The 26,326-nt window shown below is 53.2% G+C and overlaps 3 protein-coding genes across 5 annotated transcripts in view; 2 read left to right on the top strand and 1 right to left on the bottom strand.

Moving 5' to 3' along the window:
- CPNE6 (copine VI (neuronal)) overlaps nt 1-490 on the top strand; it is a 6,470-nt gene extending 5,980 nt beyond the window's left edge. Inside the window, exons 16-17 of the mRNA XM_004694620.2 lie at nt 5-175; nt 297-490. Of these exons, the coding sequence (XP_004694677.1) occupies nt 5-142 (138 nt within the window). The 3' untranslated portion in view covers nt 143-175; nt 297-490. The remainder of the gene's footprint in view (nt 1-4; nt 176-296) is intronic.
- Nucleotides 491-565: 75 nt separating this feature from the next.
- Nucleotides 566-5,041, bottom strand: NRL (neural retina leucine zipper). Its single transcript, XM_004694619.2, has 2 exons — nt 4,326-5,041; nt 566-3,475 (listed from the first exon to the last, which is right to left on the bottom strand). Exons 1-2 carry the CDS (start codon nt 4,704-4,706, stop codon nt 3,143-3,145), a joined length of 714 nt encoding a protein of 237 aa, XP_004694676.1. The 5' UTR covers nt 4,707-5,041; the 3' UTR covers nt 566-3,142.
- Nucleotides 5,042-15,286: 10,245 nt separating this feature from the next.
- On the top strand, nt 15,287-24,685 carry PCK2 (phosphoenolpyruvate carboxykinase 2 (mitochondrial)). Of its 3 annotated transcripts, none has more exons than XM_012734112.1 (10): nt 15,287-15,331; nt 18,299-18,544; nt 19,310-19,494; nt 19,579-19,782; nt 20,066-20,253; nt 20,570-20,732; nt 20,980-21,198; nt 23,321-23,458; nt 23,739-23,834; nt 24,069-24,685. In XM_012734112.1, exons 1-10 carry the CDS (start codon nt 15,324-15,326, stop codon nt 24,521-24,523), a joined length of 1,902 nt encoding a protein of 633 aa, XP_012589566.1. In that variant the 5' UTR covers nt 15,287-15,323; the 3' UTR covers nt 24,524-24,685. The 3 variants fall into 3 exon arrangements, with proteins under 3 accessions (XP_012589566.1, XP_012589567.1, XP_004694675.1); XM_012734113.1 differs by lacking the exon at nt 15,287-15,331 and adding an exon at nt 16,016-16,080; XM_004694618.2 differs by lacking the exon at nt 15,287-15,331 and adding an exon at nt 16,118-16,309.
- The last annotated feature ends 1,641 nt before the right edge of the window (nt 24,686-26,326 follow it).

The raw sequence follows: 26,326 nt of genomic DNA, 5'->3' as shown, positions 1-26,326 counted from the left end.
CCAGGCCCCACCCTCTGCGCTAGCTAAGTGCGTCCTGGCCGAGGTACCCCGGCAGGTGGTGGAGTACTATGCCAGCCAGGGCATCAGCCCCGGAGCGCCCAGGCCCAGCACTCCGACCACGACCCCCAGCCCAAGCCCATGATTGCCACCCCGGACTGACACTCCCTCAGCCTCAGTGAGTCCTGGGGACCCAGAGGGGTGGGCGGGGGTGGGGGTACAAGTGGGGCTCTTTGAAGCTCATCTTGGCTGGGTGAGATGTAGAGGAGGATGCTCATGACTGTCCCATCCTTCCCCAGGTGCCTGTCCTGACCCTTGTGACTCAAGTGAACAGTGCCTCTCCTCCTTGGACTGACTGTGCCCCTGGTCCTGAAGTGAGTGGTGAGCCTGCCCCATCTCTCCAGGCCCCATGCCCCTTGGCCAAGTAGCCCTCGGTGACTTTCTTCAGTGACCCTGACCTCGTGGCTGTTAATAAAGTAAACCACTCCTAGCACCTTAGCCTCTACTCATCAGGCCCCAAGTGCCCACCGGACAGTACACAGTACCCACCCTCACATGTAGCATTAAGAAATGAGGACCAGCACCTTTCAAAAATCCGAGCCAGAGCTCCCCAGGCAGCTTGATATCTCTGCAGTTTCCCCCCAACTATGTGCCAGCGGGATCTGAGAGTCCCTGTCATCACCCCAAGCCCCAGGAAGCCCAGGCACCATGGGGGCTAATTATGGGAAGTGGGAGGGGGTAATTAGGAGCTGTCAAGGAGGTAGGCTGATACCCTCTTACAACTATCTCCAGAGAAGCCCAGCTGAGTCCCCCAGGGGCAGAACCCCAACCCCCACACAGCTGTAGGGCGGGTCGAGAAGGGGTGTTGGGGGGACTGAAGGTGTGGGCAGCCTGGTTCTCCTGGGTGTGAGAACATGTGTGTGGTCATGCACTGCACGTACCTGAGTCTCCATGAGTGTAGCCCTCGGGGCTCAGGAAGTCCAGTTGAGTACTCGTAGTAACATTCACACCCTCAAGCATCATTGTTTAGGATCTATGAAGCTTTGTGCTAAGTGCTTTAAAAGTCTTCATGCTCACTAAGTAGTAACCATTATTTCCCCTATTTTTCTGACCAAACAAGTGAGGCTTGATTTACGCTTACCCATGGTCAAGGTCAAGGCTGAACTTAGGCCCAGGCCCATTTGCTAAAGTACCCACACTCTCACCCAAACTTCTATTTGAAGCCTAGCTGTGTGACCCTCATCTTGAGACCTGGGCGTATTTCTACATGGCCTACGGACCGACGAGCCTCCGCCCATGTTTGCTTAGCAGGGCCTCAGCCAGTTGAGGAAGGTGTGCAAGAGCAGTGGTGGGTGTGGGCTGTAGCTCCAGAGAGCAGGCAAGAACACAGGTGGTACCCAGAGGGAGGGAAGGGACGCTCCCCGCCACAGCCTCCCCATCCAACGATGGGTATGAAAGTGGGGGGGGGGGTAAAGATGCAGTAAGTCACTCAGAGAGAAGAGCCAGAGAAGATAACCAGTGGCCACTGGTGGGAAAGAGAACAAAATGAGAAATAAATGCTGGGGAAGATGGGGGAGAGGACTCCCATGGCAGACTTCTGAGTGGAGGAGGGATGAGCTGGGCTAAAGGAGGGGGAGGAGGGAACAAGAACTGTGATGGAAAGAGACAGCTGGGGAGGGGGTGGGGAGAGGGGGCAGAAAGGAAGAGAAACATATGGGCGCCTCTTCCCCCACACCTGACTGCTTCTCCCCGCTTATTTTGTCCCTCAGAGGACCTACAGCAGTGGCTGGTGAGGTAGCTACTCCCAGCTCAAAGCTTCTGCTCTGCCCAGAGACCTAGCGCACTCTCTGCAGGTTGCTAAGCCAGAGGGCTGGTTACCATGGCAACGGGGAGACCTCAGGATAGCCACAGACTGACCTGGCCGGTTGTGGCTCCTAAGCCGTGATGGTGAGAGAGGGAGGCTCCATCTAGCCACAATCCCTGCCTCTCCACCCGTTTTCCCTGGGCCCCCAGAACTGAGATGCACCACTCCCTCCAGGTGGGGCTTCCCAGCCTCCCCGCCCCCTCTGGCACACACAGGCCTGGAGCAAAGACAAAGAGCGCAAGACAGTATTCAATAACAGAGTTCCACCTGGACTTCAAGTTTAATTCACAAAACCTGTGTCTTCTCAGCTCCTTGGTCTCCTGGGGAAAGTCTCACCTCTGCCCTCAGAGACACAGGTCACAGCAGGGGTAAAGATGCAGGTCTGAAGCTGCTGGAGGGAGCTGCGAAGACCGGTGTGCAGCCTCACCCAGGCTTCGGTCAGGAAGCTGGAGTCCCATAGGAAGTCCCTTTGGTGAGGCTGCCTCAGGGGCTTCTTGGGGAGACCACTAGGGCTCCCACCCTAAGGAGATGCCAGAACTGGAAAGGTGTCAGAAGTCCTCCACATGGGGGTTAGATGAGATAACTGAGAGCCAGAGAGCAAGTGACTGACTCCAGGTGACAGGTATCCTGCGCAGAGCTGGGACGAGTGCCCAGATCTCCAGACACCTGCCCAGGGTTCTGTCCCAGACCTCACCAGCCACCCCCAGAGGTCCTTGGGTCTTTGCTGCTCTGCCCAAGAGGCCACTGGGTTGTGTAGGAAGAAAGCCTCTTAGAGTTGTCTGTCTTACTATTAGAAATTGAAATTTTGAAAATGCAGTAGTAGTCCTATAAAGGGGAACGTATACGGCTCAGAAGGGAGACACAACCTCATGGCTAATTACCACTTAATGCACTACAGGCTGAAAAGTGTGGCTTAAAATCCACTCCCTCACCTCCCTGTCACTGTTACCCCGCCAACATCCACCCCCACCGCACACACACACACACAGATCCTAGCACTGGTCCCTGCAGATCTCTGTGCTGGTCCTGTAGGGTAGGACAAGAGGTGGAAGGTTTCTGTGCACAACCTCCGTGAAGGAAGGTTACCCCTCTTCCAGAAAATGACCAGCATGTAACCTCGGAGCCTGGAGGGTACAGAAAATAAAGGGTCATGCGTGTGGTCACACAAAGGAGAGTGTCGCCCCAGAAGGTGCTCATTAACCACCTAGGGAAGAGTTCCCCGCCTCCGGAGTGGCGCCCCCTACCGACCCACTCATTCCACCACGTCGCGGCCCCCGGGGCTCAGAGGAAGAAGTGGCCGTGGTCCCCCGCCCCGGTGCAGCTCGCCGCCAGCCGCTCGCAGCGCTCCTTGTAGAGGTCGCGCTCCCTGGCCAGGCGGGCCACCTCAGCCCGCAGCGCGTCCAGCTGCGCGGCCAGGCGGGCGCGCTCGGCCTCCAGCCCGCGCCGCTGCTGCAGCCTCTTGGAGCGACAGGCCTGCGCGTAACCGCGGTTCTTCAATGTGCGGCGCCTCTGCTTCAGCCGCAGTGCCTCGTCACGGCCGCAGCCCCGCAGCTGCCGGTTTAGCTCCCGCACAGACATCGACAGCAGTGCCGCGTCGGAAAAGCGCTCCGCGGGCTGCAGAGCGAGCGGGCAGAGGACCAGGTCAGCGCGGGCGCGCCTGGATCCGCGCTCAGGTGGCGGCGCCTGACGCACCCCGCCCCGGGAAGGCTCCGCCCGCCGCTGCCACCTGAGCCCGACGCTCGCGCTCGCGCAAAATCTAGCCCGCGGTGGTTCCCAGGGCCCCGCAAGTGTCGGTGCGGTGGATCTAGCCCCGTTTCTGACCCACCCGCGGCGCTGGCCAAGCAGTCGTGCGCCTGAACCCGCGCCGCCCGGGCAAGTCCTCAGCAGCCGACTTCGGACCCACGCGTGTCCGGCGGCAGGGCCCCCCGCCCCTGGGTGCACCTCGCATCCCTGTTCTGAAGGCCACAACCCTGTGACCCTCAAAGGATTTGGATTACATCTAATGCCCGCAACACCCCCATCTGTGTCTATAATTAATAGGATGAGCCGAATCCTTCCTGAGAAGGTGGGGGGGTGGGGGGCAGGGAAACATGAAATCTTGAAAAAAACGAACCTCATTCTGGTTCCCATAACTCCGTTCCAAGCACAGCACCTTCCCTGGTTTCCACACGCGGAGTATCTGTTTACTTCTCAGTAATAGCCCTGTTCTCTCCATGCCCTTGAATTCCCAACCTCTCTTCTTGCAGTCCTCATCTAACCTTATGATTTCCTCCCTCCTGGTTCAGCTCACTCATTTCTCTCCATTAGAAAAAGGGGAGCAGGAAAGAATGTGTTTTTCTCTCTTGCTTCTCTTAGGGGCCCTTCTTCCCTTCTCCTGCATACTAACCCACCTGGGGAACACTCCTTCCTCTTTCCCTCTGTCCTCCCTCATCCTGCCTCACCCTCAAAATGTCTGATTTCTTACCTGGGTATGTTGGGCTTCTGTCTCTTCTGGGCTCCCTGGGTAGTAGCTGTGGGGCCCCTGGCCAGGTACTGGGCCCTGACCCTGCAGCAGCTCCACGGCCTCCTCGGGACTCAGCCCCAGAGTGTCCCCAGTCCCCAGCTGCTGCTGCAGGGTAGCCAGCCAGTACAGCTCCTCCAGGCCTGGCCTGGGGCCGTCAGTGGCCCCCCCAAGGCCTGGGTCACTGAAGGTGGGTGAAGGAGGCACTGAGCTGTAGGGTGTGGAGCCCAGTGAGGCTGTGGGGGGGACAGATGGCCCTCCGGAGGGTTCCTGTTTCACCTCAAACTTCATTAAGTCGAAGTCATTGACATATTCCGTGGCCAGGGGACTGGGAGGTAGTGCCATTCTGAGGCTGGATTGGGAGGGGAGCACCTGCAAAAAAGAGGAGAAACCTAGAGGGTGTCTGCCTGCCTCTCTCTCCTAAATCTGCTTCCCCTAAAGCCCAAGTGTCCTGCAGCCTATTCTGGAAAGTCAGGGGGAAAGTCAAGGTGCTGTGCGCTGCTGGTTTCCCACCATCACCTCTGGGCTGGGGGCACATTCAGGCGGCAGGGTCTCCTGACTAGGGACACACAGGTCTACGTGAAGACCCGACTCGTGTAGAGACTAGCACAGCCTCTGGCCCTTCAGGTGCCTCTGAGATCTTGGAAGAACAAGAGGAATATGGCAGAGTTCCCAGCTCCAGTACTGGGATGTACTGAGAGGCGCTGTCATCTCAAGAGGCATTATTTCAATTCCAAGCAATTAAAACAATTTGCTTAATTAACCGTGACAGAGTATGTGTGTTTCGTAGGACAGTGGAAAGGCACAAGTGTTGTGAAGTTTAACATAAGGATAAGGTGCTATTTATACCTCTTTCTCTCTCAGCACCCAGGCCATCGTTTTGCACAGAAAAGATCCTCAGTTCTAAATCAATGAATCTCTCTTTGTAACAGCAACAGCTTTTCCGGGGACAAAAAGGAAGGTCCTAGAATCAGTTCAGGAAAGATCAGGACTGAGTGGTGACCCTCCTCTCTCAAGGCCAGTCTGTCCAAAGGAACACTTAAAATTGGCTTTCCTCCTACTCAGAACCTACTTACTGCATTGTGGGAACTTAAGCAGAGCACCTTCCCCTTTCTAGCTGGGAACTTCCCATTCTGTTCAGCAAAGGCAATTAAATAACATTTCCCAAAACATGTTCTGTGAAACATTGATAAGTACCTAAGAAGAGGTCTGTGCTCAGATATTTTTGAGAAATGCCTCCCATGCCCGCCCACTGCAGATTCATGAAGCACAGGCACTTATTAATCTGAGAAGTCCTTCTGTAAACTATGTTCAGCTGTGACACCAAGTGTCCCAAACTATGCCAGCAAGCAATTCCCCCCCCCCCATTGTTTTCAGCCATGGAGTATGTTCCCACCTGAGGAATCTCTGGCTAAAGGCCTCCAAAGATCCTTCCCAGCCTGGAAGTCCCCAGACCCAGCCCAGATCCCAGTCCCAAAAGTCCCACACTCGACCCCAGAAGGGGAAAGTCAGGGAGCCCCTCCCCCCCGGGGGTTTAGAGTTTGACCCCCTCCTCCCAGCCACACCTCAGACCCCGAGGCTCTACCCAGGACTAAGGTGGAAGGACAGGACTCCTCTCTCTTCCCATCCCAGGCTTTTTGGCCTTATCACAGAGGCCCTTGCCCTTGAGAAGGCAGAGGGAATAGGAGCAAAGACTCATGTTGAAGGATCTGATCCCGGCAGGGAGGTGAGAGCAAGGCAAAACCCTGACAGAGGTATCCAAAGAGAACTGGAGGAAGAGATGGATGAGGAGGTTTGCTTATCTTCCGATGTGAGAGCAGTGAGAGCCATCATGCCAGTGAGAATGGGAGTGGACAGAGAACTAAAGTGTGAGAATCCCTGAAAACAGAAAAGACAGAGCAGGCAGCAGATGTCAGGAGGAGACCTTAGGATGAGAGGCCTGGTATCGGCAGGCCCAGAACATACTCACTTCAGGAATGGCAGAGATGATGTGGGTAGTGTCAGAGCTGGCCTGACACTACTCCCCCAGAGGCTGGAGGCCCCATCAAGCAGGACATGGTACCTCCAAACAAGCGACTGAATGTGGGTCCAGCGAGCCCACAGGGGCGCTTTTAAGGGCCAGCTCTCTGAGATCATCTGTGGTCCTCAGGCCCCTGGCCAATGAAATAAGCGGATCATTTGCATATCTCATTGGCCTGAGGATGGGGGGGCCTGAGTTTGTGACATGTTGGGGAGGGCAGAGAGGAAGTGAGGAGAGGACCAGTGTGCCTTTTCTCAAGAAAAGGAAGGGGGCACCTTTCCCAACAAAGCTCACATATGCTCAGATCCCCAGTACAGAGAGCCTCAAGGGCCCTGAGCCCCACTTGATATGAACATGCCCTCAGCCCTCAGTGCCTGAAAGCCTGAGACTGGAAGAGATGACTCTGAGTGGTGAACCCCAGCACCCTCACCCTCTAAGCCCGTGCAGCCCCAGTCTATATTCAAGGTGAGTACAGTTTCTCCCGAACCCACTTTCACCTGGCTTGTTGGGTTTGTGACGTGTTTTTAGGAATACTCACTTTCTGCCACCCCCACCAGGACTGGCCTACTGCCCCTCACAGCTTCACATCAGAAAGATAAGCAACCGTCCCCCCATGAATCATGAATCAACAGGACTTGGCCATCCAGCTCAGCCTCGCCCACTCTTGCTGATCCAATCCAGCTTGGTAGAAGAGAGAGTGAAGAATTCTGCTATTTCCTTCCAGGCCACATCAGGACGCTGAAATCTCATCACTGCAATCCTTCTAAGACACTTTATAACTGCCCTCACATGCCCTCTGCTTCCCCTCACCTCTTCCTTCCATGTGTCTCTGTTCCTCTCTTTCTTTCTCACTCGTCCCAGCTCCCAGATGGCTGGGCGGTGACCTACATTTTCAGCCTAATCCCCTAACACCTCTTAGAGCTATCATCCCCAGTCAAAACTGGACTGGGGATACTAGGAATTAGCCACGGAGATGTTTAAACTAGTCTGAAGCTGTTTAATAGGGTCTGTACTAGAACACTCCCTCCCTACTGAGGACACCCAAACCCTTCCATGGGAAAACAGTCCCTTTCTCCCAATCTGGAGAGAGGCCTGGATGTCCATTAGCCCCAGGAATCATCATATAATCTGGTCCCAACCTGAGGTGCTGGGTGACAAGCTGGTAAATTCAGATGATCTAAGTCAAAGTGTGGTCCCCAGACCAGTGGCATCACCTGGAAACACGTTAAAAATGTAAATCAGGCCCTCCCTGGTGGCGCAGCGGGTTAAAGCACTGCACTAAGAAACTAAGCCACTTCCGCATGAGTTCGATTCCCGCCTGCCCCGGAGGTGACCACATGGCGAGGCAGACCCCTCCTGACCCGCCCGCTGCTCCCCTCAGCAGTGTACTTCGTCGATCTGCCTGTTCTGCTTCCCGCTCTGTCTCTGGTGAATCCTCTCACCCTCCGCATCTCTGGCCTGTACCCCAGTTCTGTACGAATAAATAAATAAATCTTTAAAAAAAAAAAGTAAATCATCTCGGCCCTCCCTGGTGGCCCAGCGGGTTAAAACACAGCACTGAGAAGCTAAAGCTACTTCAGCATGAGTTTGAATCCCGCCTGCCCCTGAGGTGACCACATGGCGTGGCAGACCTCTCTTGACCCACCCGCTGCTCCCCTCAGCATTGTACCTCATCGATCTGCCTGTTCTGCTCCCCACTCTGTCTCTGGTGAAGCCTCTTACCGCCCCTGAGCCTCTGGCCTGTACCCCAGCTCTGTATGCACAAATAAATAAATCTTTAAAAAAAATGTAAATCATCTCGCCTCTCTTCAAATCTACTGAATCAGAAACTCTGGGGGCAGGCCCCAAAAATCGGTTTGAATGAGATCTCTGGGAAATTTTGATGCACACTAAAGTTTGAGAATCACTGGTCACCGAAATGCCTACAGTCAACTCAGTTTCCTTTAGGGTGTGTGTATGTGGGTCTGTGTGGTCTCTCCTGCATTCTCTTTATGCACATGTAAGAAGGCCTAGACAGAGGACATCTCTCTCCCCACACCTGACCTCCACTTGTTGGAGAAAAGGCCATTGTTCAAATAGAAAGCTTTCTCAATGTGACCGCCTGTGCTGTTTGTGCAGAAGACCCAAAAAGCCCAGGACAAAGGAGCATGGCTGAAAATGGGAACAGGGATCATGGAGACAGGGAATCGGCACACGTGCCCTCAGAATATGACTCTAAGGTAAACACCCAGAAAAAAAGCCCACAGAATTCCCTTGTTGCAGGAGTAGGGAGGACTGACTGCAGCCCCTTTTCGTGCCTGGCCTGGCTGCCAGACACTGGCCTCCCTGGCAGCTGTCAGGTCTGTATGATCTTCTTGTTTACTGGGAGGCTCCAAGGAGAGGTGAGGGGGCTAAGCTGCTAATGATCTAAAGGCGTCAGACGGAACAAGCTCAGGCAGTTGAGTGGCCCAGGGCTCAGACCAGGCAGCGCTGACCAGAGAAATGGGCCTGGGGAGTGAGGATTGCCAGAGGGGTGGACCAGGGCACAGAGAAGAGAGACAGCCACAGCCTGTGGAGGCCAGGGAGGTGGCTAATGGGTCCTTTTGGGAGAGGGAAATGCATACTGAGGCTGACTGACTCGGGGACATCTGGCGACAGGAGAGAAGGGTGAAGGAGAAGAAGTGAGGTGACACTAGGAGTGACAGAACAGAGCAAGGCAGGACCTAGGCAAGGAGGCAGTAGCTATAGAGCTGGACTAAAAGGAGAATAAGCCGGGGCCCCCCCACATTTGATTTCGAGGACACAGAGGAATGTGGGCACCTGGGAAAGATAGAAAGAGCCCTGGGAGACTAAAAGAGAGAGGGAAGCTTCTGGGAGTGAACCAAGGAGGGATTGCAGGGTAACAAGAATGAAGATAGGGGGCTCTCCCTTGTGGCGCAACGGATTAAAGCACCATATTATGAAGCACTCCGAAGCCACTGCAGCATCAGTTCAATCCCTGCCAGGCTGGTGACCCACATGGCGTGGCAGACCTCTTCTGACCTGCCCACTGCTCCCCTCAGCAGGCTGTTCTGCTCCCCACTCTGTCCCTGATAAATCCTTTTACCTACCATACCTCTGGCCTGTACCCCAGTCCTGTAAGCACAAATAAATAAATCTTAAAAAAAAAAAACAACTTGTGCTAGAATGAGACATATCATATATATATATTTTTTTTTTACGATTTATTTATTTGTGCATACAGAACTGGGGTACAGGTCAGAGGTTTAGGGGTGGTGAGAGGCTTCACCAGAGACAGAGTGGGGAGCAGAACAGGCAGATCAACGAAGTACACTGCTGAGGGGAGCAGCGGGCGGGTCAGGAGAGGTCTGCCGCGCCATGTGGTCACCTCCAGGACAGGTGGGGATCGAACTCATGCGGAAGTGGCTTAAGCTTCTTTGTGCTGTGCTTTAACCTGCTGCACCACCAGGGAGGGACTCATATATATATATTTTTTTAAATGGAGATAGGAACGAAGAGCACAAGTGGCAAGAAGGGACAGAGGAGAGTAAGGTCAACTAGAAACAGATACCGAGGGACAGACAGGTGGCCAGGTCACAGAGGAAGATCGCTGGCCAACGCACAAGCAGACAGAAAGATGAGAGCAGAGAGGGCCAGGCAGGCCAGGGCCTAGAGGAGTGAGGAGTCAGGAGGAAGGAGATAAGAGAGTCGGGGTTCCAGGATGGGGTCGCAGTCTCTTCTGCATCCCCACTGTTGGAATCCTCTTTCCACTTATTCTCAGTCCTCACTCTGGCTTTTGGTATCTAAAGCTTCCGTAGTAGATCCAAACTCCACATTCTCCCTAGTCCACCTTGTACATTTGTTTGACAAATCAAACAACTACTCTGCTCCCAGGCAGGCTGCTAAGTATCAGGGCCACACAGTAGACCAAAGTGACACCCGGAGCTTATAGACCATGAAACAGAAACAGTGGACTACCTCTACCCTGGCCCCTGGCCCCTGGGCCCTGGGCCTCTCACAGTGCAAGATGGTGTCAGGGGTGGAAAAAGAAGTGCACCAAGGATCAGTGGCTGAAAGCCACTTCCCCCACAGCACCACATTCTCTTGGGGGGAATCCTGAAGATTCCAAATAAAATCCAGATTTTAACCGAATTCCACTATGTCTATATTTGTCAAAGTTAAAGAGTAGAACATATTTTATTTACAGTTGTTTAGCTTGCATCGTTTCATTTTCAATATCTAGCACAAGGTTTGTAAGTCTGTTTGTACTGTTGCCCAGGCCCTAGGTGTGTTAGGAATGGGCCTACCTAAAAACAAACTATTGCCAGGTCAGCGCTATGAAGGGGAAGGGCAGGAGCTGATTTCGTGAAGACCTAACCAAAGGCAGGGACCTGGGAGGACGGACTGCAGAACCACAGGTCCGAGGATGCCTGCTAAGCTGAGACTGGCCAGGCGAGGAAGAAGCCCCCACGCCTGATGCCGAGAGAACGTAACTCCTAGGGGCAGTAAACCACATGTGCGGAGGCTCCCGGCAGGAGACAGGCAGGCGCGGTCACAAAATTGAAAAAAAAAACAATGTGTCCAGAGAACAGGAACCAAAGAAATGGGAAGAATGGTGTGGGGTGGTGGGAGACGCAACGGGAATTCTGCTGGTGGGTGAAGTCCATTGAGACCAGTCCATACAGGGGATTGTAGGCCACGTTCAGGAGATAGGCTTTATTCTAAGAGCCATGATAGGCTGCTAAAGGGTCTTTCAGCAGGAAAGACGTGGAGATGGTGTTTGAAAAGAATACCGGAGGAGTGCAAAGTTGGAAGCAAGGTGAAAACAGATTCCAAGTTGACTTTGGGGAATAACTTAAGCTGAAGACAAACTCTGAGATGGCACCTTGTGCAAAGGTGGTTTACTGGTTTCAAAGGGAGAGAGAGGAGCGGGGCTGGGCAAAGGGGAAAGTGAAAATACACTGCAGTTGCAAAAGAGGCTCAGCAGAACCCATGGGTGTTCTGGAGCTGAAGGAGCTCCAGAGTGGTCCTGTACCAGGGTGGTCCCCAGAAAAGGGGAGGTTCCAGGCCCCACCCCAAGGAGGGTGGAGTGGGCAGGGAGGAGAAGACTCTAGAGAGGGACTGAAAAAGAAGGAAGCAGGATGGCAACCAGGAGACCTGAGGGAGGCACATGGGGCAGAGAGACATGTGAAGAAGCAGCTCTTGTTTCTTGGTCCTGGACTGGTGAGATGCAGGTGAGAGCCCCATAAGGAGGTAGAAATGGCAGCTTTTATCTTGATTTTGATTTTCCTCTTTTCCTCCCAGGCTTGGAACCCTTTTCCTTGGGACCCAATGGAAGGTGGTTTAGACTTGTGAAGGGTTGTCAGGCCTTGCTTGGACCAGTCCCTTTTGGGTGGACTTTTACCCATGAGGGGATGGGGAACATTGAGTGTTTGATTTAGAAACTATATTCTTTTTATTTTCTGTATTGCACAGATTGTATTAAAGTTCCTTTCCAGGGCCCTCCCTGGTGGCACAGCACTACACATCTAGCTGCAGCCATTTCAGCACGAGTTTGATCCCCAGCCAGGGAAGTAACCCACATGGCCTGGCAGACTGTCTTGCCCGCTGCTCCCCTCAGCAGTTGCTTCATCAGTCTGCTCATTCTGCTCCCCACTCTGTCTCTGGTGAATCTTCTCACTGCCCCTGCACATCTGGCCTGTACCCCAGCTCTATATACATAAATAGATAAATCTTTTTAAAAAACAAAAAAAGAAAAAAGAAAGTTCCTTTCCATTAAAAGGTCTTATATGTTTTGTCTTGATGCAGCAGATGGCAGAACCTACTTGATTTGGGGCTCCTGGGTTGCCCCTCTCTCTGCTCAGTGTAGTCCCACGCTGAGGCAAAGGGGCCAGGCCTTTGTACTCTTGCCTCACTCTGTATTTCTGAATACATGTTAACTCAGAAAATAGGTGCTGCCTGTAACAGGACACTGCCGTCACCACAGGTAGGCCTCAGGGAAGTACTCAGCTCTGTGTCACCAGAAGCCAACACTCAGGACTGGGACACTGAGCTCCAGCACTCGGAAGGACAGTCTGGGAAGCACAGTGGGGGTGGGGAGGGGGTAGAGACATCCGCAGGGCCCTGACTGAGAGGATCCTGAGATAGTGAAAATGCAGACCTAGGCAAGGCCAGGCACACCCCGCCCCCTGCTGGTGTGCCATGGACGCTGGCCAGTTAGGCCACATTTGGACAAGCTCAACAAATATGTGTAACAAGTAAGAGGAGTCAGCAGTGCAAGAAAATCCTCTCGTGAGCCCCTTGCTCAGTCTGCCTAAATTTAAGGAAGTTGGGGGCGGAATCAGAAACATCGGACTCATTCATTCTTTCATTCAACCGACACTTCCAAAATGCCTATTGTCGACCAGGGTTGACTTTGTAAGTGACAACTGAAGCCAAGGATTGTGGGATTTGAGGAGGGGTTGCCTTGGAGAAGAAATAGAAGTGAGGCAGAGGGAGAAGGAGTGAGAGAGAGCTGGACCGCGCTGATCTTGCAAAAGGCCACAGAGGCTTTGCTAGTAGCCAAGGGGCTGAAACTGTTCCTGGTTTGCTGTGGATACAGCCTGACTTAGCTACGTGAGTGAGGCTACTTGTCAGGTCATTTGGCAGCTGTGGATGCTGTCCTGATTGTCTCCTCTGGTGCTGTGCTGAAGACTCCCGCAGCTCCAGGAGCGTCTCCAGTGGTGTCTTCTGTTGTCTTCATGAGTTGGAACCTGGCCTGGAGTCCAGCTGCCGTGTGCCCCAGGTCAGCAGAGGCAGGAAGACGCCCTCTTAGACACGTGCCTGTTGTTCCTGAGAGGAGCTGCATATCCTCAGTGGCAGGAAGACGCCATCATAACGGTCATTTTTGCAGGACACCACTTCAGGGTAAATGGTCATTGTTGGCCTCAGTAACTCTTGTTTCTCCTGTGTGTTAAATAAATCCCTTTGTTGTTATTTCCTAAGCCTGAGCAACTGTGCGCATGGGTGAACAACCCACACAATATTTGGTAAGGTATTTGGGCAGCGGGGCCTTGGCCATTTTAGGGTCCCCTGATACCCGGTATCAGCTTGAAGCTAAGAAGGAAAGCAAGACAATGGTTTGGGTCCTTTACTTGAGGAGCTAACACTCTAGTAAGGATTGTAGATACAAAAACAACTTTAATAAAGTGTGCTACATGCAAAACCATAGATATGTACATGGTATAGACCCAACACACAAGAGCTAGATGTTAATTCTAGGGAACAAATTAACTTCATATAGAAGGTGGTATTTGAGCCTGAAGGGCAGATGGCTCTGGAAGCTGCAGGGTTTGCTGTGTAGGCAAGAAGATGGCAAATAGGGAGGTGGGGGCGGTCATAGACAAAAAGGAGTCACGTTTTGAGGAACATCAGCTGCCATATGATAGGAAGCCATGAAGGGATTTTAAGCCTGAGAGCGATGCGATCACATTTTTTAAAAAATGATATGTCAAGGAGACTGTATAGGACTGCAGGGAAAAGAGCCAACATGGTTATTGATGTCAGAAAGAGTGGGATTCAGATTCTATTTTCCCTGCTGCTCAGCTGTGTGAGTTTGAACAAATGATTTAGTTTTTCTAAGTCTCAGTGTTCATATCTGTAAAATAGGCTGTTGTGAAACCAAATTGACTAAATATATAAAGCCGCTAGCACAGAGCCTGGCACTGATGCTCATACAGTGAGCATTATCCCTCTCTTACCTCTCCAAAGCGAACTTATTGCAAAGTTTGGAGGTTAGGGAAGGTAGCTCAGTGGGAGGGAGACAGAGGGGTGGCATTTGGAGAGGCAGGAAGCCAAGAGGTGGCTTGGAAGCTATCACCTGAATCCATCTGAACTGAGCTCAGGACTTACCTGAACTAAGCTTAGCAGTGGTCATGGAGATAGATAGGAGAGCTAATTGTGAAATACAAATCCAAAGGTCCTGATGTCTAATTGGTTATGGGAGATAAAAAAAAGGAATAGTCTAGACTGACCCAGATTCCTCTGGGGCAACTATCTGAATGGTAGTACCATTTGCTGAGAGAAGGGGCATAAGAGCAGGAGCAGGATTAAAATGATGATCTTCAGGCCCTCCCTGGTGGCACAGTGGGTTCAAGTGCAGCACTATGAAGCTAGCCCAGCTGCTTCAATGTGAGTTCAACCCCCAGCCAGAGAGGTGACCCACTTGGCACAGCAGGCCTTTCCTGACCCGCCCGCTGCTCCCCTCAGCAGCATACTTGTCAATCTGCCTGTTCTGCTCCCCACTCTGTCTCTGGTGAATCCTCTCACCGCCCCTGAGCCTCTGGCCTGTACCCCAGTTCTGATTGCATAAACAAATAAATCTTTAAAAAAAATGACAATCTTCAGTAAGCCGACCTTGCTGCCATACGGGTCAAATAGGTGGCCAAAGGAGCAGCTATTTAGTAGCTAGTGAATGTGAACAGAATTTAGGTGTAGGAACTGGAGAGGAGTCCCAAGCACATATCCTTGAGGTTGCATGCAGGATGGAGCCTGGCTGGAAGAGATAAGTACTGGCAGCAAACCCAGTGCTGGAGGTCAGCACTTCCAGTCCCACTCTATTCCAGCGCAGAACTCTGAGAAGTTGAAAAGCAAGATGGTTTTTGCTGCAAATGGCAAAATGCCACTTAAAATTATGTTGGGCAAGAGAGGAAATTTATTGACTTCTATAACTGAAATCAGGACTCTGCCCTCTTCAACCCTCTGCTCTCACTGCCTCTAGGCTGGCTTCTGTCTCCTGCAGGTTCCTGCTTGGCAGCGCCAAGCTGTCACACAGCAGCTCCAGGTTTATATTCGACCAGTTCATTTTGAAAATTTACAGAAAAGTCTCTGAGAAGGAGGTCCTGCTAGTCGCTGAACATTCCCAATCGCTGTGGCCAGGGTGAGGAATGCATAAAGGAGCCAAGCTGATAGCCTATACCCCAGCGATGCGCGGGTGAGGAAGTGGTCCCCAAAGGGGCAGCAGGGTGCTATTAACAGAAAGGGGGAGTGGATGCTGGGCAGATGCCTGTGACAGGCACGTTGAGTTTGAGGTTCTCTGGCATTTAGGGTGATAGCCAGTGCCCTCAAGTTGAAGAGCGTTGTCTGGATGGAGACCTAACTTGAGAGGTTACCCGGGAACTGAATGGTGGAGCTTGAATGGGGCAGGAGACTTCCCCAAGGCAGAGTCTCCGCGCAATGACTGGGGCAAGGCGCTAGCGGAGACTCGGGTGGAGAGATACCATCCTTCCACGACAAGGCTGAAGAAAGTCTCGATCGGGGACTGAGGACTGAGAAACAGGGGCTTGGGAGTTGGGGCTATCGAGACCTTATCTTTGGGGGCCTGTTCTGAACGCTCAGTCCTTAGGAAGAACGGAAAAAGCAATGCCTAACCCCGGGTTTCTAGACCCCCGGCCCCAGGCTCCCTCCCAGGGCCTCGCCCGGCTCCGCCGCCGCCGCCGCCGCCCCCATTCCCAGCGTGTTTGCCACCCTTCAGCTCCCGGTCTCTGTCTCCCGGGAGCAAGAATGCTCAAAGTTACATCATGTGCAGGGGGCGAGGCGGAGCGGGGGCGGGGTTTAGGGGAGGGGGGTGCCCAGGAGCGGACCCTGTCTTCCAATGGGAGAGACGAGTTCTGGAGTTAGATGCCGAAGTGGTCCTGGCTGGGCGGACCCCGCGCCCGGAGCCCCCGCGCCGCGTCGCGCCGGGTGAGCTGGGCGACCGGCGGGCGGAGAGAGGGTCGCCTCGGCCCGTGGTTCCGCCCCTGCGCTCGCCCGCCTCCTTTTTAGGCGCCTCCCGCCCAGCCCCAGCTCCGGCTCGCTGCGCCGCGCGCCCTCCGTCCCTCCTTCCATAGCTCCCCGGCTCCGCTCCGCGTTCGTGGCCACCCCGCAGCCCCCACCCAGGTGCCATGGCCGCTGTGTACCGCCCCGGCCTGCGGTGAGTGACCCCCAGCCCGGGGCCGACCCGCACCTTCCGCCGTGCTCGCCCCCTCGGGGCTGCGGGTAGCGCTCTCCTGCCGGCTCCCCTCCGCCTGGGTCGCCATCCTAGGAGGAGGGCAGGGGCGAGGGGCTCTAGATCTCTGGCATCGCGGGCAGCGAGTCTCCCGGAGATCTAGGGCGTCGGCAGCCGCTGGGTCTCGCGGTTTCCGCGCTCTCCTCCCCCTCCCCGCTTGGCTGGTCTCTGATCGCACGTCTCTGCCACTCTCAGAACTTCCTTCCCCCTCCTCTTGCGCCCGGCTGAACCTTGTCTCCGGGTCTCCTTCTGCCTTTACAGGCCTAACCTTGCAGCCCCAGGTAGTGATGGGGGCGCAGCAGGGTCTGGGTCAAAGGTGCTTGGCCCTCTGGGGACTAAGTTCACAGCTCCTTCAAGAAGGTAGAAGGTAAACAAGCATTCGCGGCCTCCCTCGGACTGGAACCTGGCGGGAAGCCCGGTGCAGCCAGGGGTGCCTGGGGCCAGGGGAAGGAGGGAAGGTGGAGGCGGGGGCAGAGCTGCCTTCAATTCTTACACGGCTGCCTTCATCTCCTGAGGCCCTGCTCAGCTGTCCCCTCCCTTCCCTCCTTGCACAGCTTGCTGTCTTCTCTCTATAGACTGACTTCCTTCTACCCGGCTTTGTCCTGGAGTGTAGGCTGACCCCCATCTCGCCTATAGCTGGTTCCAGTGGGTGGTCTCTGAGCTGATGGAAAGGAGAAAGTCCGATAGGGGACTGAGCGGGAGGAGGGGAGCTTCACAAGAGACTTCCTGAGCCAGCCCTCCTCCCGCTCCAGATTGTGTGCTTTCAGATTAATGTTCAGAGAAAACCTCTCTCACCGGCTGGTCCCAAGAGCCCTCCTCTGCCCCAGGGCCACGCTGGGTTTCCATCCTGCTCTGGAGCAGAAGCCACCCCAGCTCCCACATCCTTAATCTGAGCTCGTTCCCTTCCCCAGGCTGACATTCTGAGTATGAGCAATACAGTCTAATTTTCCACCCTTCCACCAGTACCCAAAACTCTAGGCATGTGTCCTCAAAGAAAGGGAGCCAGGGTAGGTGACTGTCTCTGGGTGTGGAAGCACAGCTTCTGAAGGGCGAGGCTCTGGTTGAGAAAGAGAGCAACACCCCTCTCTTGGCCTTTGCTCTCTCAGGGTCTCTCCACCCGGGGTCCAGGCCAATCAGAGCAGACCCTGCTTCTGCCTCTCCCAGGGGTTTGAAAGGACCGACAATAGGGACCCTGCCCTCCTGGGAAGAAGGGCAGGAATCCCAGCCCCTGATGTTCCCCAATAGTCAACCTCCACATCTTAGAAGTACCTGCCCAATAGCAACATTTTTTGCAATCTTTGTTGACGCAAGTGGGCCCCAGCAGATTTAGTGCCTGGAACCCCAATATTCAGCCACCCACTCTTTATGCAAGAGTCTTAATCTAGAGACCTGACACTGTGCCATGTCAAATACTGGATCCTTTGCTTAAGACTGGCAGTCTTAGAGCATTTACCAGGAGAAGGAGTAATAAAAATAGTTGCCTTTTTCTCTTCTAAAAACTATACTTGAGAATGAAAAGAACAGGATGACAGTTTTAGACATCAGACACATGGAGCTGTCACCTGGACAGTTTATTGACATTTGGGCCATTGAGCACCTGCTCATTTCTAAATATTGACCAGACATAGTTAAATATGGCCACAGGCTAAGCCTGCAACATCAGCCCGCTTATATAAACACCTCCACATAGCCAGGCATTTGGCGGTCCCCACCCCTTGCCGACAAGAGGACATCCTGAGCCTCAGAAAAGCCACAAGATGTATGTGGCCTGAACCCACCCCAACAGCTGCTCTTCACTCCAACCTGCTTTTCACTGCATCTCTCCCTGACCTGCTTTCACGTGCTCCCCAGAAGCATAAATTTCCACCCCCATGAGAACATCTGCTCATTACCTCTCTGCTTCTTCTCTCACAGGCTTAGCCAGCATGGACTGAGTCCCTGGGGCCGGTCACCACGGCGCAGCATCCAGACCCTGCGAGTACTCAATGGAGATCTAGACCAGCTACCTGCTGGGGTCCGAGACTTTGTGGAGCGTGGTGCCCGCCTGTGCCAGCCAGAGAGCATCCACATCTGTGATGGGACGGAAGCTGAGAATACCGCCACACTGGCCCTCCTGGAGCAGCAGGGACTCCTCCGAAAACTCCCCAAGTACAACAACTGGTAAGCCCCAAGCCCTGCACCCTGCAATAGGGGGCAGCTGGTTGGATGAAGATCATTTTGGGTTTATAAAGATAAAATCTATTGTTCTCATTTTTATTTGTTTATGCATACGAGACCTGGGGTGTAGGCCAGAGGTGCAGGGAGCGGAGTGAGAGGATTCACCAGTGACAGAATGGGGAGCAAAACAGGCAGATCTACTGAAATACACTGCTGAGGGGAGCAGCAGATGAGACAGGAGAGGTGGCCCATGTGGACTAGCTCCTCGGCTGGGGGTCAAACTCATGCAGCAGTCGCTGGCAATAGCTTGATAGCACTGGGACTTTAACCCCTGTGCCACCAGGGAGGCCCCAAAACAAAGTCAAATTTCACCAGATCACCCCAACCCCAATAGAATGAGAGCTTTGGGGCAGACAGAAGCAGAAATTATTGGGAATGGTCTATGGTCCAGTTTGGGTTTTTTTTTTTATGTTAAATGAAGAAGTGGATACAAATAAAAGCCTTTGCTTTCTTTCCTTTTTTTTTTTTTTAACTCACAAGTTCCAGGAGTTTTTGCCAGGGACAGTGGCCTTTAGAGGACCAGGACTGAGGAAACTCTCCCTTAGATAGGACAAAACCTGAAGGAAGCAACTGAGATACAAATGGGGGGGGGGCAGGGTAGGAGGGTTGCCAACAAAAAACCTGAAGTCACAGTTGGACTCAGAAAAGTGGGTCTGGGAACTAGGGATCTGCTGGCCACCGTTCTCCTGATAACCCCCTCTTCCCCAGCTGGCTAGCCCGCACAGATCCCAAGGATGTGGCCCGAGTTGAGAGCAAGACAGTGATTGTAACTCCTTCTCAACGGGACACAGCGCCCCTCCCGGCCGGTGATGTCCGGGGGCAACTGGGCAACTGGATGTCTCCAGCCGAGTTCCAGCAGGCTGTGGATGAGAGGTTTCCGGGCTGCATGCAGGGTAACAGGGAAGGGCACCGAGGCAGGGATGCTGAAGGTATGAGCAGGTAGGGACCTTCCAGTCAGGTGCTATTTTTTCCCACAGGCCGAACCATGTATGTGCTTCCATTCAGCATGGGCCCGGTGGGCTCCCCACTGTCTCGCATCGGAGTGCAGCTCACGGACTCAGCCTACGTGGTGGCCAGCATGCGTATCATGACCCGGCTGGGGACGCCTGTGCTTCGGGCCTTGGGAGATGGAGAGTTTGTTAAGTGCCTGCATTCTGTAGGCCAACCTCTGACAGGGCAAGGTGGGCACCCAGTGCCAGGGGCAAACACAGAGGCCTGCTTGCATGCTGAGGGAACCCCAAGTCCTCCCACATCTCCTTAGTGAGACACCTAATTCCCAAAACTGCACAAGACTGGGAATATCAGTTATACATGTCCAGGTTCCTGGGAGCTGATGGACATTACGAGTAGGGGACTTCAACCACCTGCTGCCACTGCTCCCCAATCTTTCCTGCTAACCCCTCCAGTCCCTATTCCCTTTTGCTGATGCCCCTGCCAGCAGCCCCATGACCCCCTTGTCTCCAGGGGAACCAGGGAGCCAGTGGCCATGCAACCCAGAGAAAACCCTGATTGGCCATGTGCCTGACCAGAGGGAAATCGTCTCCTTCGGCAGCGGCTATGGTGGTAACTCCCTGCTGGGCAAGAAGTGCTTTGCCCTTCGAATCGCCTCTCGGCTGGCCCGGGATGAGGGCTGGCTGGCAGAGCACATGCTGGTGAGGACCGGGTGAGGGTCTGGGCAGCTTGGGGATGGGGGAGAGGGCAGGGCAGGAACGGGGCTGGCCAGTCAGCCTTAGCCTCCCCTCCCGACTGCCAGTGCCAGGCTGTTGGGCAAGGACTCTGCCTAATTGGCCTAAAACACTGCCCTGGCTGCTGGATGTTGGGGGGCCTCCCCTTGAGTGGCAAGGCAGCGCACCTGTTTAGTGAATAAACATTGGTCCTTCCTGTTAACCCCTAGCTATCCCGATGTAGATCATGCCTGAACTTTGTTCCGACGTTCATCATGCCCTTGTTCTCTTTCTCAACATGCAGATCCTGGGCATCACCAACCCTGCAGGGAAGAAGCGTTATGTGGCAGCCGCCTTCCCCAGTGCTTGTGGCAAGACAAACCTGGCCATGATGCAGCCAGCCCTGCCAGGCTGGAAGGTGGAGTGCGTGGGGGATGACATCGCCTGGATGAGGTTTGACAGTGATGGTGAGAGGCTCTGAGATCATTCTCTCAGTTCTGGCTTGTAGTAGAGCAGAAGACTCTCCCCACCACAGGTAGCTTCTCCTGAACAACCAACCCTACCTCTACCTCCCCCAGTTACCCAAGAAACACAAAACCTCTCCCCGGCAGATCTAGGGTCCAGCTGCGGGCAGGGAGAGGCAGGACAGGAGCATCCCGGGCCATCCCACTCAATTCTTCCTGGACGGGCCTTTTCTCTCACTTCTCCTAACAGGTCGACTCCGAGCCATCAACCCTGAGAATGGCTTCTTTGGGGTGGCCCCCGGCACCTCTGCCACCACCAATCCCAATGCCATGGCCACAATCCGGAGTAACACCCTTTTCACCAATGTGGCTGAGACCAGTGATGGTGGTGTCTACTGGGAGGGCATTGACCAGCCTCTTCCACCTGGTGTCACTGTGACCTCCTGGCTGGGCAAACCATGGCAACCTGGTAGGTGGGATAGCAGGAGCTGAGACATGGCCCTGTGGGCTCCGCACCTTGTTGCTAGCGAAGCCTTGTCCACAACTGTAGCCGTCATCCAGGGCTCCAGGAAGTACTGGAGGTGATGAGAGCTTGCATTTTCTGACCCAGGCAAGATCTCAGTCTACATCCCAACTCCACCAACTGTGAGCACTGTGACTTGGCCACATTGCTCCACCCCCACCCCACCCCCGAACTACAGTTTCCCCATCAGCTGAAGGGGACTAGTTATTACAGCACGGGCCTTATAACGTTGTTGGAGGGCTAAGTTTTTCTTTTTTAAAGATTTATTTTAATCTATGCATACAGACAGAACTGGGGTCCAGGGCAAAAGTGCAGAGGGTGAGAGGATTCACCAGAGACAGAGCGGGGAGCAGAACAGGCAGATCAAGTGAAATACACTGCCGAGGGGAGCAGCGGGCAGGTCAGGAGAGGTCTGCTGCGCCGTGTGGGTCACCTCCTGGTTGGGGATCGAACTCATGCCGCAGTGGCTACCATAGCTTCATAGTGCTGCTCTTTAACCCATTTCGCCACCAGGGAGTGCCCTGGAGGTCTAGATTAAATAACACATGCCCGGAGTTTAGCACAGTACTGAAAACGTAGTAAAATTTCAATAAACATGCTGGATCTTAAAAAAGAAAGGGAAAGACTGTGTAGCCCCTAATGGGGCTAAAGCACAATCCATAAAATCACTGTTAGGAAAGGAGGAAGCCTGGCCCTCCTCCTGCCACTTGGCCCCCTGCCATCCCCTCATAGTCACCATTGTCTAAAGGTCAAATTATAACCCTCACCCTTCCCCTGTCCCTCCAACACATACACCCAGCCCTTCTTCCAAGCAAAAGTCAGACCAGCCTGTAGCCTGTCCTGGAAGCTAGCTTGTCCACTCTATCATTACCCCAGGGGCCTGTGGCCCTGCCCCTCCTCCAGCCCCGTACTCTAGACTTTCAGCAGTCAGTGTCCAAAGACCTAGGAAGGGGGACAAAGGGGAGCAAAGACAAGCGTGGCCAGGGGGAAGGTCTTGTGATCACTGAAGCTGCATTCAATTTTCCAGGCTGGCCGGATAGTCGCCCTCCTTGTCTCGACACCCCTTCATTTTCCCTAACACCATCATTAAGCCCTCCTCAGCCTTCCCACCCAACTGAGAAATCTGGGAAACTTTCCTGTTTCCCCACAGGCTAGTTCCCAACCCTTTCATCATCTCTGGATTCAGGGGTATAACTAGGGCGTGTTATGTCCACTTTCAATTCTAGAATAATAGTACCCTATGCTAAGGTCCTGAACTGGGGGCTAAGGAAAGTGCAGGAAAGAAGGGGTGGCTCCTAGCTGGGTCAGGGAAGCCCGAAGGGGGATGGGGTGGTGGCTTTGTGAATCCCTTGTCCCCCCCAGGTCTGACCAGCAACCTCCAGCAAGGTAGGCACTATGTCCTTCAGGGACCCCACCATGGTGCTTCACTCCTGCCCAGACATGGTTCCCACCCCTCTCCAGGGTGTGAAGGGGCCACATGACCTGGGTTCCTCGGGCTATATGCGCCCAGGTGATGTCCTTGTTTGAGTTCGTCAAGCCCCGCCACTCCATCAGGCTCTGAGCTGACCCAGGAAAATCATCAAAATTCTATTAGCTTCAGAATCAATTCCTATTTGCATCCTGGTCCCTCAGGAGCTCCTGGCTTCCCTGTTAGCTGATGGGAAGTCAATTGTCTGAAATACTAAATTGACAGCTTCGGTGTTTGCTTTAGATTTGAGTGTTTATTTAAATAATAGTCACATAAATAATGGAATATTTGGGGGGGAGGGAATTCTGTTATAACCTCATGCCGATATCTAATATCCTATTCCCATGAGCACTAGTCAGCGCCAAATGATCTGTGTTAGCTTGGCCTGACATCAGTGTCCTCCTCCACTCTTTTCTCACCCAGCTCACTGGGAGCACCATGAGAGCTAAATAACCTGGTCTTTTGGGGGAGAGGGCCTGACAGCCTTCTTCCTGTTCCTTATCACATGCAGTTGCAGGTTGATAAGGCACAAATAAAGTGCTAGAGTGCTTGCACGCTGTTGTGGGTTGGCAGGGACAGTATTTGCGTTTCCTCTGTCAGGTGACAAGGAGCCCTGTGCACATCCCAACTCTCGATTTTGTGCCCCGGCTCGCCAGTGCCCCATCATGGACCCAGCCTGGGAGGCCCCGGAGGGTGTCCCCATTGAGGCCATCATCTTTGGAGGACGCAGACCCAAAGGTGAATATTATGTGGATGCCGTGCCTTCTCAGTGAGGGCCTGGCTTGATATCAGGGGCTACCTCCTCTTGTCCTTAGCTCAAGATCCTCTGCCTGGATCGCCAGCTCTAGCTCCCTGTCTCCAGAGCTCACCTACGAGAATGAAAATTTGGGGGATGACATGGGTCCTAAGTGGGATGGTGGAAGTCCCAGGAGAGCGGCTAGGAGTCATGGTCACCAGAAGGGGTGGAGTGAACGACCAAAGAAAAGGGTTGCCTATGACCTGCTACCTGGTGCTCTAGGAGTCCCCCTGGTATATGAAGCCTTCAATTGGCGCCATGGGGTGTTTGTGGGCAGTGCCATGCGCTCCGAGTCCACTGCTGCGGCTGAACACAAAGGTGAGTGCCCCCTTTCCCTCTCCTATGTGTCCACATTGCCTCATGTCTCCCCCACTGAGCCAGACCCTCCTCCTGCCCATCCCTTCCTGCCTGGACCTTTCCCAGTCCCTTCTCGTCACCCTGCCTAGAGAACGATGAATAATTCACAACTTGTCCAGCTGGATGCAGGGCACCTTTCTCTTCTTCGTCAAAGAGGGAGATTGCTTTACTTACCCACCCTGCTCCCCTCCTCAGGGAAGATCATCATGCATGACCCATTTGCCATGCGGCCCTTTTTCGGCTACAATTTTGGGCGCTACCTAGAACACTGGCTGAGCATGGAGGGACGCAGAGGGGTGCAGCTGCCTCGCATCTTCCATGTCAACTGGTTCCGGCGCGATGAGGCAGGCCGCTTCCTATGGCCAGGCTTTGGAGAGAATGCTAGGGTGCTGGACTGGATCTGCCGGCGACTGGAGGGGGAGGACAGTGCCCAAGAGACACCCATCGGGCTGGTGCCAAAGGAGGGCGCCTTGGATCTCACTGGTCTGGGAGCCATAGATACCACCCAGCTGTTCTCGCTCCCCAAGGACTTCTGGGAACAGGAGGTCCGTGACATCCGGAGCTACCTGACTGAGCAAGTGAACCAGGATCTGCCCAAGGAGGTGCTGGCTGAGCTGGAGGCCCTGGCAGGACGCGTGCGCAGAATGTGACCTGGGGCTCCAAGCTAGTGAGTGAGCACAGCAGCCCAACCAGGAGCAGGAGAGCCAGCACACCTGCAGAAAATATGAGCAACTTGATGTACCTAACATCTGGGTGCCACAGGCCACACTACCCACACTGTCTAATAAGAGATGCTCATTTATTTTACATAACATGTGTGCTGTTTTCATTTCCGACCTATTTTCACAGGCTTCCCTCTAACACCAGTCTCACTATGTTCCAGCCCCTCGAGCCTGCCTGGTGACATCAAGAATCTCTCACACAGGTGGCTCTGCCACGGTTATAGAAGCGGGGATTACTGGAAGAAGCGATATAATACTATCTACTCTGTGCCCTGCGGTCTTTAAAAGGTGGGGGTCCTCTGCGAGCCGCTGAGCACAACCTCCAGGCCTTAGACTCCTGATTTCACACTTAGATACAGAGAAGCCTCTAATCCCATTCTCCAGCCAAGCGATTCCATGGCCCATTTGCCAACCTTGTCTTCTCCTTATCTGACCTGTACTTGGGACTGGTAAGGATTCATGAAAGTTTATTCAGCGTTAAGACAGCTAACAGTCCTATTCTAAGAATATTACAAAACAACCCTCTGAGGTAAGTGCCATTTTACAGATGAATAAACAAAGATACAGCGGAAACAAAGATATAGGGAGGTGAAATAATAGCCCAAGGCTACATCACGAAATCAATAGTAGAGCCAAGGATAAATAATAACTGTGACTATATAGATTTTTTTTATATAGCAGGACTTGTAAAGATCTTCATGTCATCTATTCTGTGTTTCTTGAACTTAAAAATGCATATGAATCACCTGGAGCTTGTTAAAATGCACATTCCATTCAGCAAGTCTGGGGTGTCCTGGAGATTCTGGGTTTTTTTAGAATCTTCTAGGTAGGGTCCTCCCTGGTGGCACAATGGGTTATAGTGCAACTCTGTGAAGCTAGCAGCAGCTGCTTCAGTGTAAGTTTGATCCCCACCTCAGAGGTGACCCACATGGTGCAGCAGACCTCTCCTGTCTCTCCCACTGCTCCCCTCAACAGTGTACTTCGTTATCTGCCTGTTCCGCTCCCTGCTCTGTCTCTGGTGAATCCTCTCACTGCCCCTGCAACTCTGGCCTGTACCTCAGTTCTGTATACATAAATAATAAATAAATCTTTTTTTTTTTTTTTAAAGAAACTTCTAGGTAATGCTGCTGGTCCAGAGGCCATAATTTAAGTAGCAAGGTCAAGACCTCAAATCTGCAATCAACTTTTTAGAGGGAAAACAGAGAACTACTGTCCTCCATTAATAAGAGACAGCAGTTGAACATAGCTTCACCTATGATCTGGATCAGGCTGGGTGAATATATAAGCAGGTAGGAAGATGGGAGTCTACCCAGAAAATAAGAACAAACTTCAACAAATAAAAATAGTTACTGGGAATCCCCCCAGAGACAGACACTAAAGGAGGAAACAACAAATGTTCTCATAAAAATTGTCATTAACCAGACACTGTAAGAATGGAAAAGAACCTAAAGGTCAGAGCAGATGATATTAGAGCACAACTAGCCGTGGAGTCCATTGCATCTAAAAATACTTATGGCCAAACCCACAGCTTAATACATAGCCTGCGATTCACTGAAGCAATATGACTAGAGGCAGCTTAACACAAATGCTTGGTCACACAGCAGAGTGAGACCAGGGCTGCCTTCTCAGTTTCTTCACCTGTAAAAGGGGATATGCCTACACCTCACAGAGCTGTTAGAGGGTTAAGAGAGTCACTGGGTAAGGCATGCAGAACTATGCCTGGTATTGAGG

The sequence above is a fragment of the Condylura cristata genome, unplaced genomic scaffold, assembly GCF_000260355.1.
Source record: "Condylura cristata isolate star-nosed mole 26May11 unplaced genomic scaffold, ConCri1.0 scaffold00045, whole genome shotgun sequence".
NCBI classification, from domain to species: Eukaryota; Metazoa; Chordata; class Mammalia; order Eulipotyphla; family Talpidae; genus Condylura; species Condylura cristata.
Note: the sequence above shows the minus strand (reverse complement) of the source record. Positions and strands in the feature narration are given on the sequence as shown.

What these genes read in the sequence shown, in the direction of transcription:
- PCK2 (XM_004694618.2), top strand. Translation starts at nt 16,281, where the DNA reads ATGGCCGCTGTGTACCGCCCCGGCCTGCG. An exon ending in CCAACCTCTGACAGGGCAAG is followed by an intron (nt 19,783 to 20,065) that starts GTGGGCACCCAG and finishes CCTTGTCTCCAG; the next exon opens with GGGAACCAGGGAGCCAGTGG. An exon ending in GATGAGGTTTGACAGTGATG is followed by an intron (nt 20,733 to 20,979) that starts GTGAGAGGCTCT and finishes TTCTCCTAACAG; the next exon opens with GTCGACTCCGAGCCATCAAC.
- NRL (XM_004694619.2), bottom strand. Translation starts at nt 4,706, where the DNA reads ATGGCACTACCTCCCAGTCCCCTGGCCACGGAATATGTCAATGACTTC. An exon ending in CAGAAGCCCAACATACCCAG is followed by an intron (nt 3,476 to 4,325) that starts GTAAGAAATCAG and finishes CTCGCTCTGCAG; the next exon opens with CCCGCGGAGCGCTTTTCCGA.